The sequence below is a fragment of the Oncorhynchus gorbuscha genome, linkage group LG26 (assembly GCF_021184085.1).
Source record: "Oncorhynchus gorbuscha isolate QuinsamMale2020 ecotype Even-year linkage group LG26, OgorEven_v1.0, whole genome shotgun sequence".
NCBI classification, from domain to species: domain Eukaryota; kingdom Metazoa; phylum Chordata; class Actinopteri; order Salmoniformes; family Salmonidae; genus Oncorhynchus; species Oncorhynchus gorbuscha.
The window spans coordinates 18086921-18101324 of record NC_060198.1 but is presented as its reverse complement, the minus strand read 5'-3'; the positions used below and the strand labels follow the sequence as shown (position 1 = coordinate 18101324).

Here is a 14404-nt window from a genome sequence, read left to right as displayed (position 1 = left end):
CCAAATGTGTGTGCCTGAGTGGAAATTAACTTTCATACAGCCGAAAGGGGTGAGAAAGTACACCAATATTAGTGGCACAAATGTAAATTAACTTACATGTTGGAACATGATCCCTTTTGCTATCGTGATGAAATATTTACCATGTGTGACCTCTCACCACTCTGGCTGTAGAAGTGTTCTTCATAACCAGTTCCTCAACAGCTCTCTCACTGAGTCTTCAGAGGAGAGTAAGGCTAATGAAGGATGAATGGATCAGTCACTCAAAGTGTAGAGCTGCTGGCTAACAATATCACTATTTTAGTAGTTCATAAAAGGAAATAAGGCTTTAGGACTGCTGAATACTATCAATCACTTAGATAATGTTTTTTCAGGTGGAGATACATCTTTGGGACGTCCCTAGCCCATTGAAGTTGACATTTAAAATGGTTAAGGTTAGGGGTTTAGGGTAGGGATGTCCCAAGGATCCCAGATAGCATTGACCATTCTTCTGTCTCTTTTTCATAGCAGGTGTAAAAGAAAGACAGTAGGCACGCAGTGGATTATGGTCATTGTAGTTAATTACGTTTTATGCGCTACACTATGTTGAATATTGGCCTGTTGGAAACTGCAACTCTCTACGATACAGTTCAGTCTGGGTCTGATTTATCTCTAGAGAAACTACAACTCCCTACTACATCACACAGTTCAGGCTGCATCTGATTTATTAATGTAGTGAAGGAAAAATCTTTGATAATAACTTTTGTTTATGACTTCTAATGTGTTCAAGGATGTTAAGGTTGAGACGTTTGTGCATGTGCACAAACATAACCCACTGTTCCTAGGCCTAACTGCCTGTTCAGGGGCAGAACGACAGATTTGTACCTTTGTCAGCTCGGGGGTTTGAACTTGCAAACTTCCGGTTACTAGTCCAACGCCCTAACCACTAGGCTACCCTGCCACACATACTAATAATGAATAACGAAGACAATGATGGTTTGTGAATATCTTACATAACGTTACTATAGTTAATTACCGTAAATTAGAAAGCAGAGTTTGACCGTCAGCGTTGAGCTACAGTGCAGTACCGTTATCTCGCTAGATAACGTTATGTCCTAACTAGGCACAACTAGGTTTGGATTATTTCCCTCGATTATATTCGTTCCCATATATTGTATATGGTTTCCATAAAGCCAACATGGCTTTACACTCATTAACGTAAGTTTCCAATCTTGTCGTGGAAATTTCCTCCATTTACCAAATCATGGGAGCAAACCACACCCACAAGTCAGAGTTAGTTATCAAAGTCCATCTTTAATTATATGAGCTCTATCACAATCCTGTGACTCTCAGGTAATTCAGTGTCTCTCAGTGAATTCTCCGAGAGCCCCTTCTGCATTGCAACTGCGATCCTTTAATAGCAAAGAACACACAGACATAATAAATCGTTCAGTTGTCTCCTTACTCAAACCCCAGAACCATAAACCAATCCTCCATATCAACAGGCATATATCAAATTCATCCTATCTTGACAAGATCAGAGACACACTGACTGGCACACAGACATTGTGGAGCCAAGAGATACACGCTTGATGATCCCTTGACCTCTCCCCTCTCTGCGGCCCATGCAACTTAGTCTTGACATAGAACAGATACTGCAACCCTGCCACAGTATTATACAAAAATAACATTCTTTATGAGAACTTACAAACAAATGATGAATATAAAACATCTTACCTATGTTAACAACAAATTCTGATTATTTCCACAACAAGGGACTCAGTCCCTTCTGAAAAATCAGAATATTAATTACATACTCAATATTTAAAAATTAAAATCCCCTTAATGTCAAATACCTTAGCTTATATGTAAGCTTTCTCCCTTCTGAAACTAAGTTTACAACCTTTATTCTACAAGACAAACTTGCACATGTTTAATAACACAGAATAATCAATTTGAGGAAAATAAAAACCTAACATATTTATGCTCTTTAAGTTACATGAGAACCAGTGTCTAAACACAGGCCTCCTTACAACATATAGGACAGACATCCCTCTAAGTACTCATGCTCAGAAATATACTTAGGAATAGAGAATAGGGCAGTGAAATCATTCATATTCCAAATAATAAGTATCAACCCAACTATTTATCAAACCAATATTTAGAATAGCATTCCTCAGTGATTCAAATTTGTCTTATCACTCAAAGTAAAACCTCAATTTAACACACATCAATATTAGCAGATTTACATACAGTATAATTATCCCATAATTCTACTATTAGCTTTTTTTAATCATGATTATAATAAAAGATCAGTATCTCAATGCATTCTTAATCTAAATTACTACAATTGACATGGTGTAGACCTCTTCAATCAACCTGATACCACAAAAGTATAAACAATTTTAATGGCACAGTTGAAAAGTCAGAAAATAAAATAAAAATGCCCCTTTAATACCTTTGCACTACAACAAAACTTCCCGGCCCCCTCCAATGTGGTAGTTTATGGCCTCCATTTCACTCACTCTCCCCAAGAGTATAGTCCCTGGAAACATTCCAGAGAGAGACAGTGAAATATCAATTTTCCCAGAGAAAACACAATAACACTTAGTATTCATTACACTACATCGATTCAGAAACTCAAACGTGAACTATAAACCAAACCTAATGATAATTCCACTGTACCTCAAATCATTAATCATAAGTTATAATCAAATCAATGTATATGTATGATACAATGTTTAATTAAGTTAAATCAACTCCTAAAAAAAAAACTTTAAATCAGCAACCTAATAATTTCAATCTGTTGATATAAATTTAGTAAAAACCAATCCTGATTTTTTTTAAACAAATCTAAAATCCTTCAAAAGTCGGTGCTGTCTCATCATCGTAAAAACACAAATAAACTTATTTTTTCCCCCCACTGATATCCACAAAGGTCAATACTGTTCAGCACATCCATTAATGATCTTCCTTTAGTCTGTACAGGGTTTGAAGTTCCAATGTATGCAGATGATAGTCAAATTAAATGGTGTTACTTAAACAATCAAACCAAGAATCAATACCATCAGAATCTATCCTTACGATGTTTTATGATTCAGACATCCAGTCTCCCACAAATCTCTGATAACCACCTAGCGAATCAGCTGCTAGAAATACATAATTTTTTTTACCTGAACAATGGTCAAAACAATTAGAGTAAGGTTATTGTATATTCAAACTAATAACGCAAATTTACGTTATTCTACAACAATCTACCTGCCTCCAGCAACTTTCCCTGACAATGTGTAGCCAACACAGCAACTAACTCTTTCATACTTTCAACTCAACTCAACTTTCCTATTTCTTTTTTCATTGGGCAAAAATATATAACCCCTCTCATTTCAACGTTTTTACTTACCTCTATGTAAGATTAAAAAACCCAACTTTATAACTTCCTCTTCTCTTTGCTCTCCACATTTATGAAATGTATCCTATTTCTTTAAAAATAACACAGAGCGCCAAAATGATAACATGCAACAGTCAATCTATAAGAATGAAAAACATTTCGGTAACCACTTTCTATCGCTATTCTTTCCCCGCTATTATTCAGAATGTCTTTAACTTAACTCTTCTCTATTGATACAGTAATTTAAATACGACCCAATTCTCAATACATTATTCCAGCAGGTTATTATTTTAAATTGAATTAGTCTATCAATTTAACCTAAACAATCTATTGAAAACGTTCAATTTCTCTCTTATACAAACACTAGCGACCATAACTTTCCAGGCAAAACATTCAATAGATTATTTACAATCAAAAACTCTGAATTCAGCCAGCACCATGACTGGGAACGGAAGTCAGGCCAGAATTCTACCACTGAACCACTAATGCTATTCCAAAAGACTAAGATTCTCCGCATATAAACCCAATTTTTTAAAGTAAAATCAAAACACGTCACTATCGGTAATTCCCAGAAGAATAATAGCCCAATTTTAATAGTACAAATGTTACTCCAGCTATGATTCTCATACTCCAGCTATGATTCTCAAATTCCAAATGAATATATTAGCAATCAAAGAATAAAATTGACAGTTAATGACTAGCAAACAGATATTGCGCCTTTTAAAAGTAGATTATGTTTACTTATGCAACGCATTTCAATTACTTTACTACATCACATTAATCACGCAATGATAATTAGTTTGATGGAAAACCTTAGGCTTTGTACGACATAAATTACATCGAGCATCCCTCGAATTCTCTTTAACTTTGTGGAAAACAGTTTATTCAATAAATCCCACAACTTCTCATACTGGGAAGAAAAATTCTAACATGTTCAGACCTTAAAGGCAGTTTAATTTAACATGTTTCACCCAGACGGAGATAATCCAATATGCGTTTTATAGTTACATCGTTAGGGTAAGAACCAAAAGTGGACACACTAATCAGTTTCTAGAGCTCAATTTCCCAGATTTTGTAGATTATTTTAATAGTGCTTAAAAACTTCATCTTTATCAAATTATCCATTTAAGATCTCAACTCAAAACCTACGTACGTCTACGAATGGGTGGTTTAAATTGTATCTAATCATTCTCAGCATTACTTTATCAAATCTAGTAATTGATTATACACACATACCATTTATCATAATTTCAAATAATTCACAGAATCCATATAAAACTTAAATCTTAGGTACTCACACAGAACTTTCAGGATCATCCACACAGGATTGGTCAGGTGCTCACATAGAACTGGTCAGACGTCCACACAGAACATCAAAAGGTTTGCCCACACAGAGTCAACCCTACTCCGCTCACACAGATCGGTCCGACAACTATTACCTAGTGATCCCATAACAAAATACTCAGAGTAACCCAGGGCATACCTGGCTAGCACATTTAAAATAATTCGAATTCACCACATCTGAGGGTCACTTAGAAAAATCACACAAATACACAGAATGAGGTCCTTCTTCCAGTAGGGCTTCACCAAGTGCCGTGTTTCACCTAGAACACAGTCCCCCTGGCCCATCACCCCGACAGACGACCTCACCAAATCCCCACTGTGATCAATTCACTGTCAGGAGGGCTCTTGGTCACTGGCAACCGGACAGTGCAGAGTATCTTTTGAGTCCACAAAACCCCCAGATTACTCTCCTCTGACTCGGCCCTGCTTACGCCGCCAAGGTGCCTTCCTTACAAAGGAATTCACGCTCAGAGTATACGTAACAGGCATAATTTTAAAAACTCAACTTCAAATCTGTGTGTGGTTCGGTCACCTTTTTCTTTTAAAAAAAAGGCTCAGTTCGAGATGTGGTATCCACTCTGCTCGCTGCCTCTCAGATCAAAGGTGGGACCATCTGCTCCGTTCCCAAAGTGTGGTCTCCCCGTTTGAGGGATCCCTCCTGCACGATTTACCTGGGTCGTCAGGGAGTGGTCACCAAGTGAAGATTTACATGCCCATCGCCAAATGTGGTTAATTTCTTTAATATCAAATGAGACAAACTTATCACACAAGTCAGAGTTCAATTTAAATATTTAGTCACTTATAAGGGAGCAGGTCAATACAACGCACAAATATAAAGTGAATCAATTGAGTGCTCTACGATAATGATGGCTGGTCAACAAATCACCCCCAGATGATTAGTTGAGAGCACAAAGTACAAAGGTACAAAGGTCTTTTACAGCCAAGATACACCCCTTTCAACCTACATGACCAACAGATGTATAGAATGGGTCACAAGGTTAAGATTTGTATGAAAGATACTGTCTGCTGAGAATTACAGGTATCTGCTGTAAAAACAGTACTCTTTGTGTAGAGACCAGGGTCTGGCTGTGAGGTCATCTCTCCCTGGTACCATATAGAACAGAAACATTAACTCATGCTCTGGAATGCATTCTCGTTAGCTTTTATCACCCAAAATACATTGTAAATCTCCTGTCAGTGTTATCTCCCAGAGGCCCATCCTCAGTGGAACACAGACACAATAGCTCTAAGAACCCTCTATTCTGTTGCATAAAACAACCATTTGATGCAATAAAAGTATTAACAATGTTGAAGTTTTGCTCTGTGACCACTGAAAGTTTACTAGTAACAACTGGAACCTAAAAGACACCGACCATGAGACCCACTAAATCTGCCCAAGAAGAGGGAAACAAAATAAAAACACAGACCAAACTTAAAAACAGGAAGCAAATCAAAAAGTGGATCGACTAAAGGTGTTGACTCTCCACATCTAGCAAGACATGTTTGCTTACCCCCAACAGAAAACTTCCATTTCACATAATCAACTACAATGCTTCTACAATCTAAACATGGTGTCTACTGGCTGTCAACAATTAAAAACAAGAAAACACATGTATAAATAATACAATATTATTATTTTTAAATAATTTATTTCAATAGAATCCTAAAACCCACTAGCTTCTAGAACTCTCGTCCCCTTGGAACGAGACCAAAAAAACTCATCTCCAATACGGAAATATTGCCACTCCTATTTTCCGTATGTTTGACAAAGCGCCTCTTCCATCTAGCTGGAAATGGGACAAACGGACCCCTTCAGTGTTAACAGACTGGGACGATTTCTAATCAAATCTAATTCCCAGGAACAGGGTTCATACGAACCACAGACTGTGGGATAATAACATGGCCGTGTCCAACTCTGCTTGTTCCCTTGACTCAGCTACCAACCAGCAATCTCCAACAGGGCCCTTTAACTGTATCAATAGACACTTCATAGGAGCAATGAATCCCAATAATGAGCCACCTATGGGAGGGGTATCCCTTTGTGGACAAATCTCAAAGTATTACTGCTATCCTGGGGAGATTGCTATACCCCTTGAACATCAGCTTCAACCCTATTCAAATCAAATCAAATTTATTTATATAGCCCTTCGTACATCAGCTGATATCTCAAAGTGCTGTACAGAAACCCAGCCTAAAACCCCAAACAGCAAACAATGCAGGTGTAAAAGCACGGTGGCTAGGAAAAACTCCCTAGAAAGGCCAAAACTTAGGAAGAAACCTAGAGAGGAACCGGGCTATGTGGGGTGGCCAGTCCTCTTCTGGCTGTGCCGGGTAGAGATTATAACAGAACATGACCAAGATGTTCAAATGTTCATAAATGACCAGCATGGTCAAATAATAATAAGGCAGAACAGTTGAAACTGGAGCAGCAGCACAGTCAGGTGGACTGGGGACAGCAAGGAGCCATCATGTCAGGTAGTCCTGGGGCACGGTCCTAGGGCTCAGGTCCTCCGAGAGAACGAAAGAGAGAATTAGAGAGAGCATATGTGGGGTGGCCAGTCCTCTTCTGGCTGTGCCGGGTGGAGATCATAACAGAACGTGGCCAAGATGTTCAAATGTTCATAAATGACCAGCATGGTTGAATAATAGTAAGGCAGAACAGTTGAAACTGGAGCAGGAGCATGGCCAGGTGGACTGGGGACAGCAAGGAGTCCTCATGTCAGGTAGTCCTGGGACATGGTCCTAGGGCCCAGGCCAGTTGAAACTGGAGCAGCAGCATGGCCAGGTGGACTGGGGACAGCAAGGAGTCATCATGTCAGGTAGTCCTGGGGCATGGTTCTAGGGCTCAGGTCCTCCGAGAGAGAGAAAGAAAGAGAGAATTAGAGAGAGCATATGTGGGGTGGCCAGTCCTCTTCTGGCTGTGCCGGGTGGAGATCATAACAGAACGTGGCCAAGATGTTCAAATGTTCATAAATGACCAGCATGGTTGAATAATAGTAAGGCAGAACAGTTGAAACTGGAGCAGGAGCATGGCCAGGTGGACTGGGGACAGCAAGGAGTCCTCATGTCAGGTAGTCCTGGGACATGGTCCTAGGGCCCAGGCCAGTTGAAACTGGAGCAGCAGCATGGCCAGGTGGACTGGGGACAGCAAGGAGTCATGTCAGGTAGTCCTGGGGCATGGTTCTAGGGCTCAGGTCCTCCGAGAGAGAGAAAGAAAGAGAGAAGGAGAGAATTAGAGAACGCACACTTAGATTTACACAGGACACCGAATAGGACAGGAGAAGTACTCCAGATAAACAAACTGACCCTAGCCCCCCGACACGAAGAGAGAAAGAAAAAGAGAATTAGAATTAGAGAGCATATGTGGGGTGGCCAGTACTGCAGCATAAAGCATAAACTGGAGGCTGAGACAGGAGGGGTCAGGAGACACTGTGGCCCCATCCGAGGACACCCCGGACAGGGCCAAACAGGAAGGATATAACCCCACCCACTTTGCCAAAGCACAGCCCCCACACCACTAGAGGGAAATCTTCAACCACCAACTTACCATCCTGAGACAAGGCCGAGTATAGCCCACAAAGATCTCCGACACGGTACAACCCAAGGGGGGAAACCCAGACAGGCCGACCACAACAGTGAATCAACCCACCCAGGTGACGCACCCCCCCAGGGACGGCACGAGAGAGCCCCAGCAAGCCAGTGACTCAGCCCCGTAACAGGGTTAGAGGCAGAGAATCCCAGTGGAAAAAGGGGAACCGGCCAGGCAGAGACAGCAAGGGCGGTTCGTTGCTCCAGAGCCTTTCCGTTCACCTTCCCACTCCTGGGCCAGACTACACTCAATCATATGACCCACTGAAGAGATGAGTCTTCAGTAAAGACTTAAAGGTTGAGACCGAGTTTGCGTCTCTGACATGGGTAGGCAGACCGTTCCATAAAAATGGAGCTCTATAGGAGAAAGCCCTGCCTCCAGCTGTTTGCTTAGAAATTCTAGGGACAATTAGGAGGCCTGCGTCTTGTGACCGTAGCGTACGTATAGGTATGTACGGCAGGACCAAATCAGAGAGGTAGGTAGGAGCAAGCCCATGTAATGCTTTGTAGGTTAGCAGTAAAACCTTGAAATCAGCCCTTGCTTTGACAGGAAGCCAGTGTAGAGAGGCTAGCACTGGAGTAATATGATCAAATTTTTTGGTTCTAGTCAGGATTCTAGCAGCCGTATTTAGCACTAACTGAAGTTTATTTAGTGCTTTATCCGGGTAGCCGGAAAATAGAGCATTGCAGTAGTCTAACCTAGAAGTGACAAAAGCATGGATTAATTTTTCTGCATCATTTTTGGACAGAAAGTTTCTGATTTTTGCAATGTTACGTAGATGGAAAAAGCTGTCCTCGAAATGGTCTTGATATGTTCTTCAAAAGAGAGATCAGGGTCCAGAGTAACGCCGAGGTCCTTCACAGTTTTATTTGAGACGACTGTACAACCATTAAGATTAATTGTCAGATTCAACAGAAGATCTCTTTGTTTCTTGGGACCTAGAACAAGCATCTCTGTTTTGTCCGAGTTTAATAGTAGAAAGTTTGCAGCCATCCACTTCCTTATGTCTGAAACACATGCTTCTAGCAAGGGCAATTTTGGTGCTTCACCATGTTTCATTGAAATGTACAGCTGTGTGTCATCCGCATAGCAGTGAAAGTTTACATTATGTTTTCGAATAACATCCCCAAGAGGTAAAATATATAGTGAAAACAATAGTGGTCCTAAAACAGAACCTTGAGGAACACCGAAATGTACAGTTGATTTGTCAGAGGACAAACCATTCACAGAGACAAACTGATATCTTTCCGACAGATAAGACCTAAACCAGGCCAGAACATGTCCGTGTAGACCAATTTGGGTTTCCAATCTCTCCAAAAGAATGTGGTGATCGATGGTATCAAAAGCAGCACTAAGGTCTAGGAGCACGAGGACAGATGCAGAGCCTCGGTCCGATGCCATCAAAATGTCATTTACCACCTTCACAAGTGCCGTCTCAGTGCTATGATGGGGTCTAAAACCAGACTGAAGCATTTCGTATACATTGTTTGTTTATACCCTATTCAACCCTCGCAGGCTTGCCACACCAGACTACAAAGGGAAGCACAGCAGATAGCTGCCCAGTGATACAAGCCTACAAGATGAGCTAAATAACTATGCTCGCGTCGAGGTAAGTAACACTGAAACATGCATGAGAGCATCAGCTGTTTCGGACGACTTTGATCACGCTCTCCGCAGCCGATGTGAGTAAGACCTTTAAACAGGTTAACATTCACAAGGCCGCAGGGCCAGGCGGAGTAGTGAAGGTTGAATTGGGTAAAGTGGAATCGGTTCGAGTGGTATGATGCCGATTGTGTCAACAGCGCAAAAGGAGAAAGCTTTGTGTGGTTTAGGTTAAACATTTCAGGTAGAAGCACGTGGATTAAATTTTACTGATACACGGAAGGTTTTACTGTGGTTTGGTGAAGTGGTTCTCCCATCTTATGTAAAAACCTGGGTAAGTGAGATATACAGAAGCCACTGCAGTGTTACAATTGTAAAAAAGGTTGGACATGTGGCAAGTGCTTGTCGAAGGAATTAATATGTCATAGTCAGATGAGGCATGTTGTAATTGTGATGGGAATCACGTTCCCGAGTTCCCGGGGTGCCCTGTACGGATGAAGGTCGTAGTAGCTAGGATGATCAAGCCCATCCAGCAGGTGTCCTATGTGGAGGCAGTGAAAATAGCCGAAGGAGTAGAGAGGAGAAGGTAGTTCATGTCCCACAGTCTGCAGTGAAGCCATGCAGGAGAAGGATCCCAACAGACAAATAGTGAAAGAGGTGGACTTTGTTGTGTTTATAGAGCAAGTGATAAATTGCATTAATAAATTATTAGTAACCTTCGTCCAAAACTAGCAGTTTACAAAATTGTGATTGCATTGCCCTCAATGCCGCAGTGATAACTTGCATTAATAATAAACTAATAAAATATCTAAGAAGCTAGACATCATTGTGAAGGCGGCAAACAGATTTCTGGATCTCCAGGACAAAATGATACAGCGAGTACTGCTAGCTAACCAACATTTTCATACTTCGCTTACTCCTCTCTGATAAGATACCGCTGCACAAACATGCTTATCTAAGCCTACACCAGCACTGGTACCAGGCAGTATTAGCTAGCTACATTTGCTCTGACCTTAATACATTTAGCATGCTAGCTAGCCCGCTCACTAGCAGCTAAAATTATTTGAGCAAAGCCTTGTTAAGAAAAGACAACCTTTCGCCTTTAATGTAATGGCATGAAAATAATTGCCAGAATATTATACAATGACGTATCAACAGCTCTAACAATTTGACCCCCACAGGAAATCTACACTGGCAATTATAAAAAGACCCATTTACTATATAACCATATATAACCAGTATGACATCCGGGAACTTTTGGCATACTAACTATATCATACTATGACCAATAAGCATACTATATACTCAATTAACATCACAAATAGTACAGTTAGTATGAGTATTCTAACACAGCTAATGACTTAACAGCTCTAACAATTTGACCCCTACAGGAAATCTACACTGGCAGTTATAGAAAGACCCATTTACTATATAACCATTGATTATTGAAGAATATAACTTGGCAATGCCTCAAATGTTTCAGCCGTATTATCCCACCAGAAACCAAAACATAAACTCGTATAACGCCACTGTTTGTAAACTAATACTATATGGCTGAGGAGTAGGGTCAATCCAAGAGTTCTGACCTCACAATGACAATAAAGCACCCAAGCGAACTGGCTAACGTTGGATAGCTTGCTAGACACAAATCTGAGAAAACCTCACTCTTACCATTTTACTTTCCCTAGCAGAGCTGGTTAGGCTATTTTCATGTTATCCAGAGCGTTGGTGACTAACTGTGCTGCTGGCAACAATTTAATTTGAGCGTTTTTGCAGAGGTTTACTGACACCTGGACATATTCAACGGGTGTTGAGCGTTATTAAATTCATCCGTTACTGTGCTCTAATCAAGTCAATAAACATTGGGTAGTTAATTATAGTTACTATACTGGCAAGTTTGATGTATAAGTAGCCAACTAACGTTAGGTAGCTAGTTAACATACCGATACATACTGCTGTAAAGATATGCTTTGCGTTTTGTAAGGATAGTGTGGCTAACATAACGTGTAACGTAATTTATTTGAAAAGTCATTACTTTACTAAATTTCTCAACATTTGTCATAATTATTTAAAGCAGTTCATTTGTATCCGTTCTCGTTGGACTTTGCCTGAATATTTTCCTCCATTTTCTTCAAATCTGAAAACAATGTGAAGCCACGCCCATTTCTGAAGAATTGCATCATGGGCCCTAAAGTACTGCGTGTATGTCATATTTTGACAGAATTTAGTACGACTTCTGGGAACTTCATACTAACTACATCATACTATGACCTATAATCAGACTATATACACTCTGTTATCAAGAATAGTGCAGTTAGTATGAGTATTCTAACACAGCTCAGGCCTCTGGGCAGACATTTTGTTTGTTTAAAAACTAAGTTGCCCCTAAAAAAAAGCCACACAACAATCAACCAATCTGCAGTTCAACCAATAACAAAGCTGTAATTACACCACTATTTAGGTAATAAGATGGATGGGGCTGGAGAAATGTAACTACTCTCAAATTCATAGACAGACCTATGGATGCAAGGACTGACCATCCATGATATCAACATTATAGTTTTAACCATGTTGAGGCTGGACAGTATTGGTTTACATTGTTTAGAAACAGAGTAAAAAAAAGCTTATTTGGGGTTCTGATGGGGTACAACAGTTGAACTAAGCTCATGAGGCATGTGTTATATTCTAGAAGAATCCATGCCTATACATAAATTATTTAAAAGTCAAAATATGGATGTAGCAATTGCAATTTTCCCCTTTAACACCACACATCAGTTCAACAACCCAGAGTTTCTGTTTCTGTTTTTAAGACAGTACTTACTTGTGTTAATCAGGGCCCGTTCATCGTTAAAACCATCAGACGCCTTAAGATGCGTTTGGGAAACCGGGCCTAGATATCCAGTTTCCTCCTCTTCTTCATTGTTCGATGAGACAGTCACCTCCCGCTCCTCTTCTTTCACTAAAACGCCGTCCTCCTCCTCCTCTTTCACTCTGAACGAGTCTTCCCCTTCTTTAACTGAAACGTCTTTCTCTTCTTCTTTCACAGTAACAGCCTCAACCTCTACTTGTTTTTGCATTGTAACAGACTCCTCTGCCTCCTCTTTCACGAGAGCTTCCTTCTCCTCTTCTTCAGCAGGAACGGGCTTAAGTTTGAGACTGGAGCTATGAGGCATGTACTGAAGTCGCTAAGTATAATTCAAAGCAGTGTCACTTTATCAGCAGCACGTGATCAATGACGTCTGAAGAATCATTTCGTCGAACACCTGATTGGTTTGGTGTTGGGCTCGTTCGACATTGCAGCCGACAGTGCAGGTGGCTGCTGACTGCTGACTGACAAATTTACAAATCACCTTGCATCATTAAATAACTACTCATTTTTATTTATAAATCAGTCAGCCAGTCACCGTTTACCCACAACGCAGCATGGATTTGATGCTCTCGATCACCTGATTGGTTTGTTGATTCATTTGGTTTCGTTCGACATTTGGTTTCGTTCGACATTGCAGCCGACAGTGCAGTTGGCTGCTGACTGTTCTAAATAAAGCTCAACGCCTTGAGTAATGAATCTATTTTTCACACGAAAGAGCCAATGCTTCAGGAAGCTTTGTTTCCCCATCACTACTTTTCAGTATGTTTTCTGTGAATTAGACTATGGGAGTTTTGTAACTTTTTCCACCTAGGCTTACTGCTAGTTGGGTTTTAACTGGTCTCCGGTAGTTGGTCTCACTGACCATAACCGGGCTGGTTGGGCTAGCTAGTTGATTAAATAGCTAATGTTAGCTGGTTGGCTAAGATAACTGCATATAGCAATTATTATTAGATTTTTGGTTAGATGTCGTTATGTATTTCCAAAACTGTCCATATTACTTCACACCATCATAGGGACATTTTAAGTTATTTCTGTTGTAGTTTACATCATAGGTAACAGGCTGGTCCTCCATATTACTTCACACCATCATAGGTAATAGGCTGGTCCTCCATATTACTTCACACCTGACATTATCATTCTTCTGAATTCTGATTGGTTTTATGTAACAACTCCAAAAATAGAACAGTGAGGTGTAACTTTGCAATGGGACTTAAAACATTTTTGGGGAAAAATATTTTGATCTTTTAAACTTTACCGTAACTTAACCATTTTATTTCTCTCCGGTGCCCACTCACTTTACATTTTTAGATAATAAAGCATTTGACCTTTCCATTGTGTTAACAATGGAGGATTGGTTGATTTCCAGTTTTTAAGTATAGTATTTAAGATGATTGACGAGAAAAGTATTGTCCAACCATCGGGTAACTTGCTTCATGCACATCAAAGGTGAGGATAAATTTCAGATGTTCACTGCTTTTATTGATGAAGGAGTGGAATTGATGAAGTTCCTTTGCTGTCCCCTGGAATAGAAGGAACATGTAAAAATGAAGTTTTTTTTTATAGCCTGACAAGCTGCTAGAATGGATTGTTAGGGCTGACAATCACATTCTTCTCAAACAACCCAACATTCCGATTG

General features: G+C 40.2%; 1 protein-coding gene across 2 annotated transcripts; it reads right to left on the bottom strand.

The window, feature by feature from the left end:
- Positions 1–164: 164 nt before the first annotated feature.
- Positions 165–13080, bottom strand: LOC124015829 (cilia- and flagella-associated protein 251-like). 2 transcript variants are annotated; one of them, XM_046331319.1, is made up of 2 exons: positions 12721–13080; positions 165–233 (listed from the first exon to the last, which is right to left on the bottom strand). In XM_046331319.1, the coding sequence occupies exons 1-2, from the start codon at positions 13070–13072 to the stop codon at positions 181–183; spliced, it is 405 nt and encodes a 134-aa protein (XP_046187275.1). In that variant the 5' UTR covers positions 13073–13080; the 3' UTR covers positions 165–180. The 2 variants fall into 2 exon arrangements, with proteins under 2 accessions (XP_046187275.1, XP_046187276.1); XM_046331320.1 differs by lacking the exon at positions 165–233 and adding an exon at positions 7856–7905.
- Positions 13081–14404: the final 1324 nt, after the last annotated feature.

Coding starts and splice junctions, on each gene's coding strand:
- LOC124015829 (XM_046331319.1), bottom strand. CDS start 13,072: ATGCCTCATAGCTCCAGTCTCAAACTTAAGCCCGTTCCTGCTGAAGAA. Junction 234..12,720: donor ACGGGCCCTGATTAACACAA/GTAAGTACTGTC, acceptor ATCCTTCATTAG/CCTTACTCTCCTCTGAAGAC.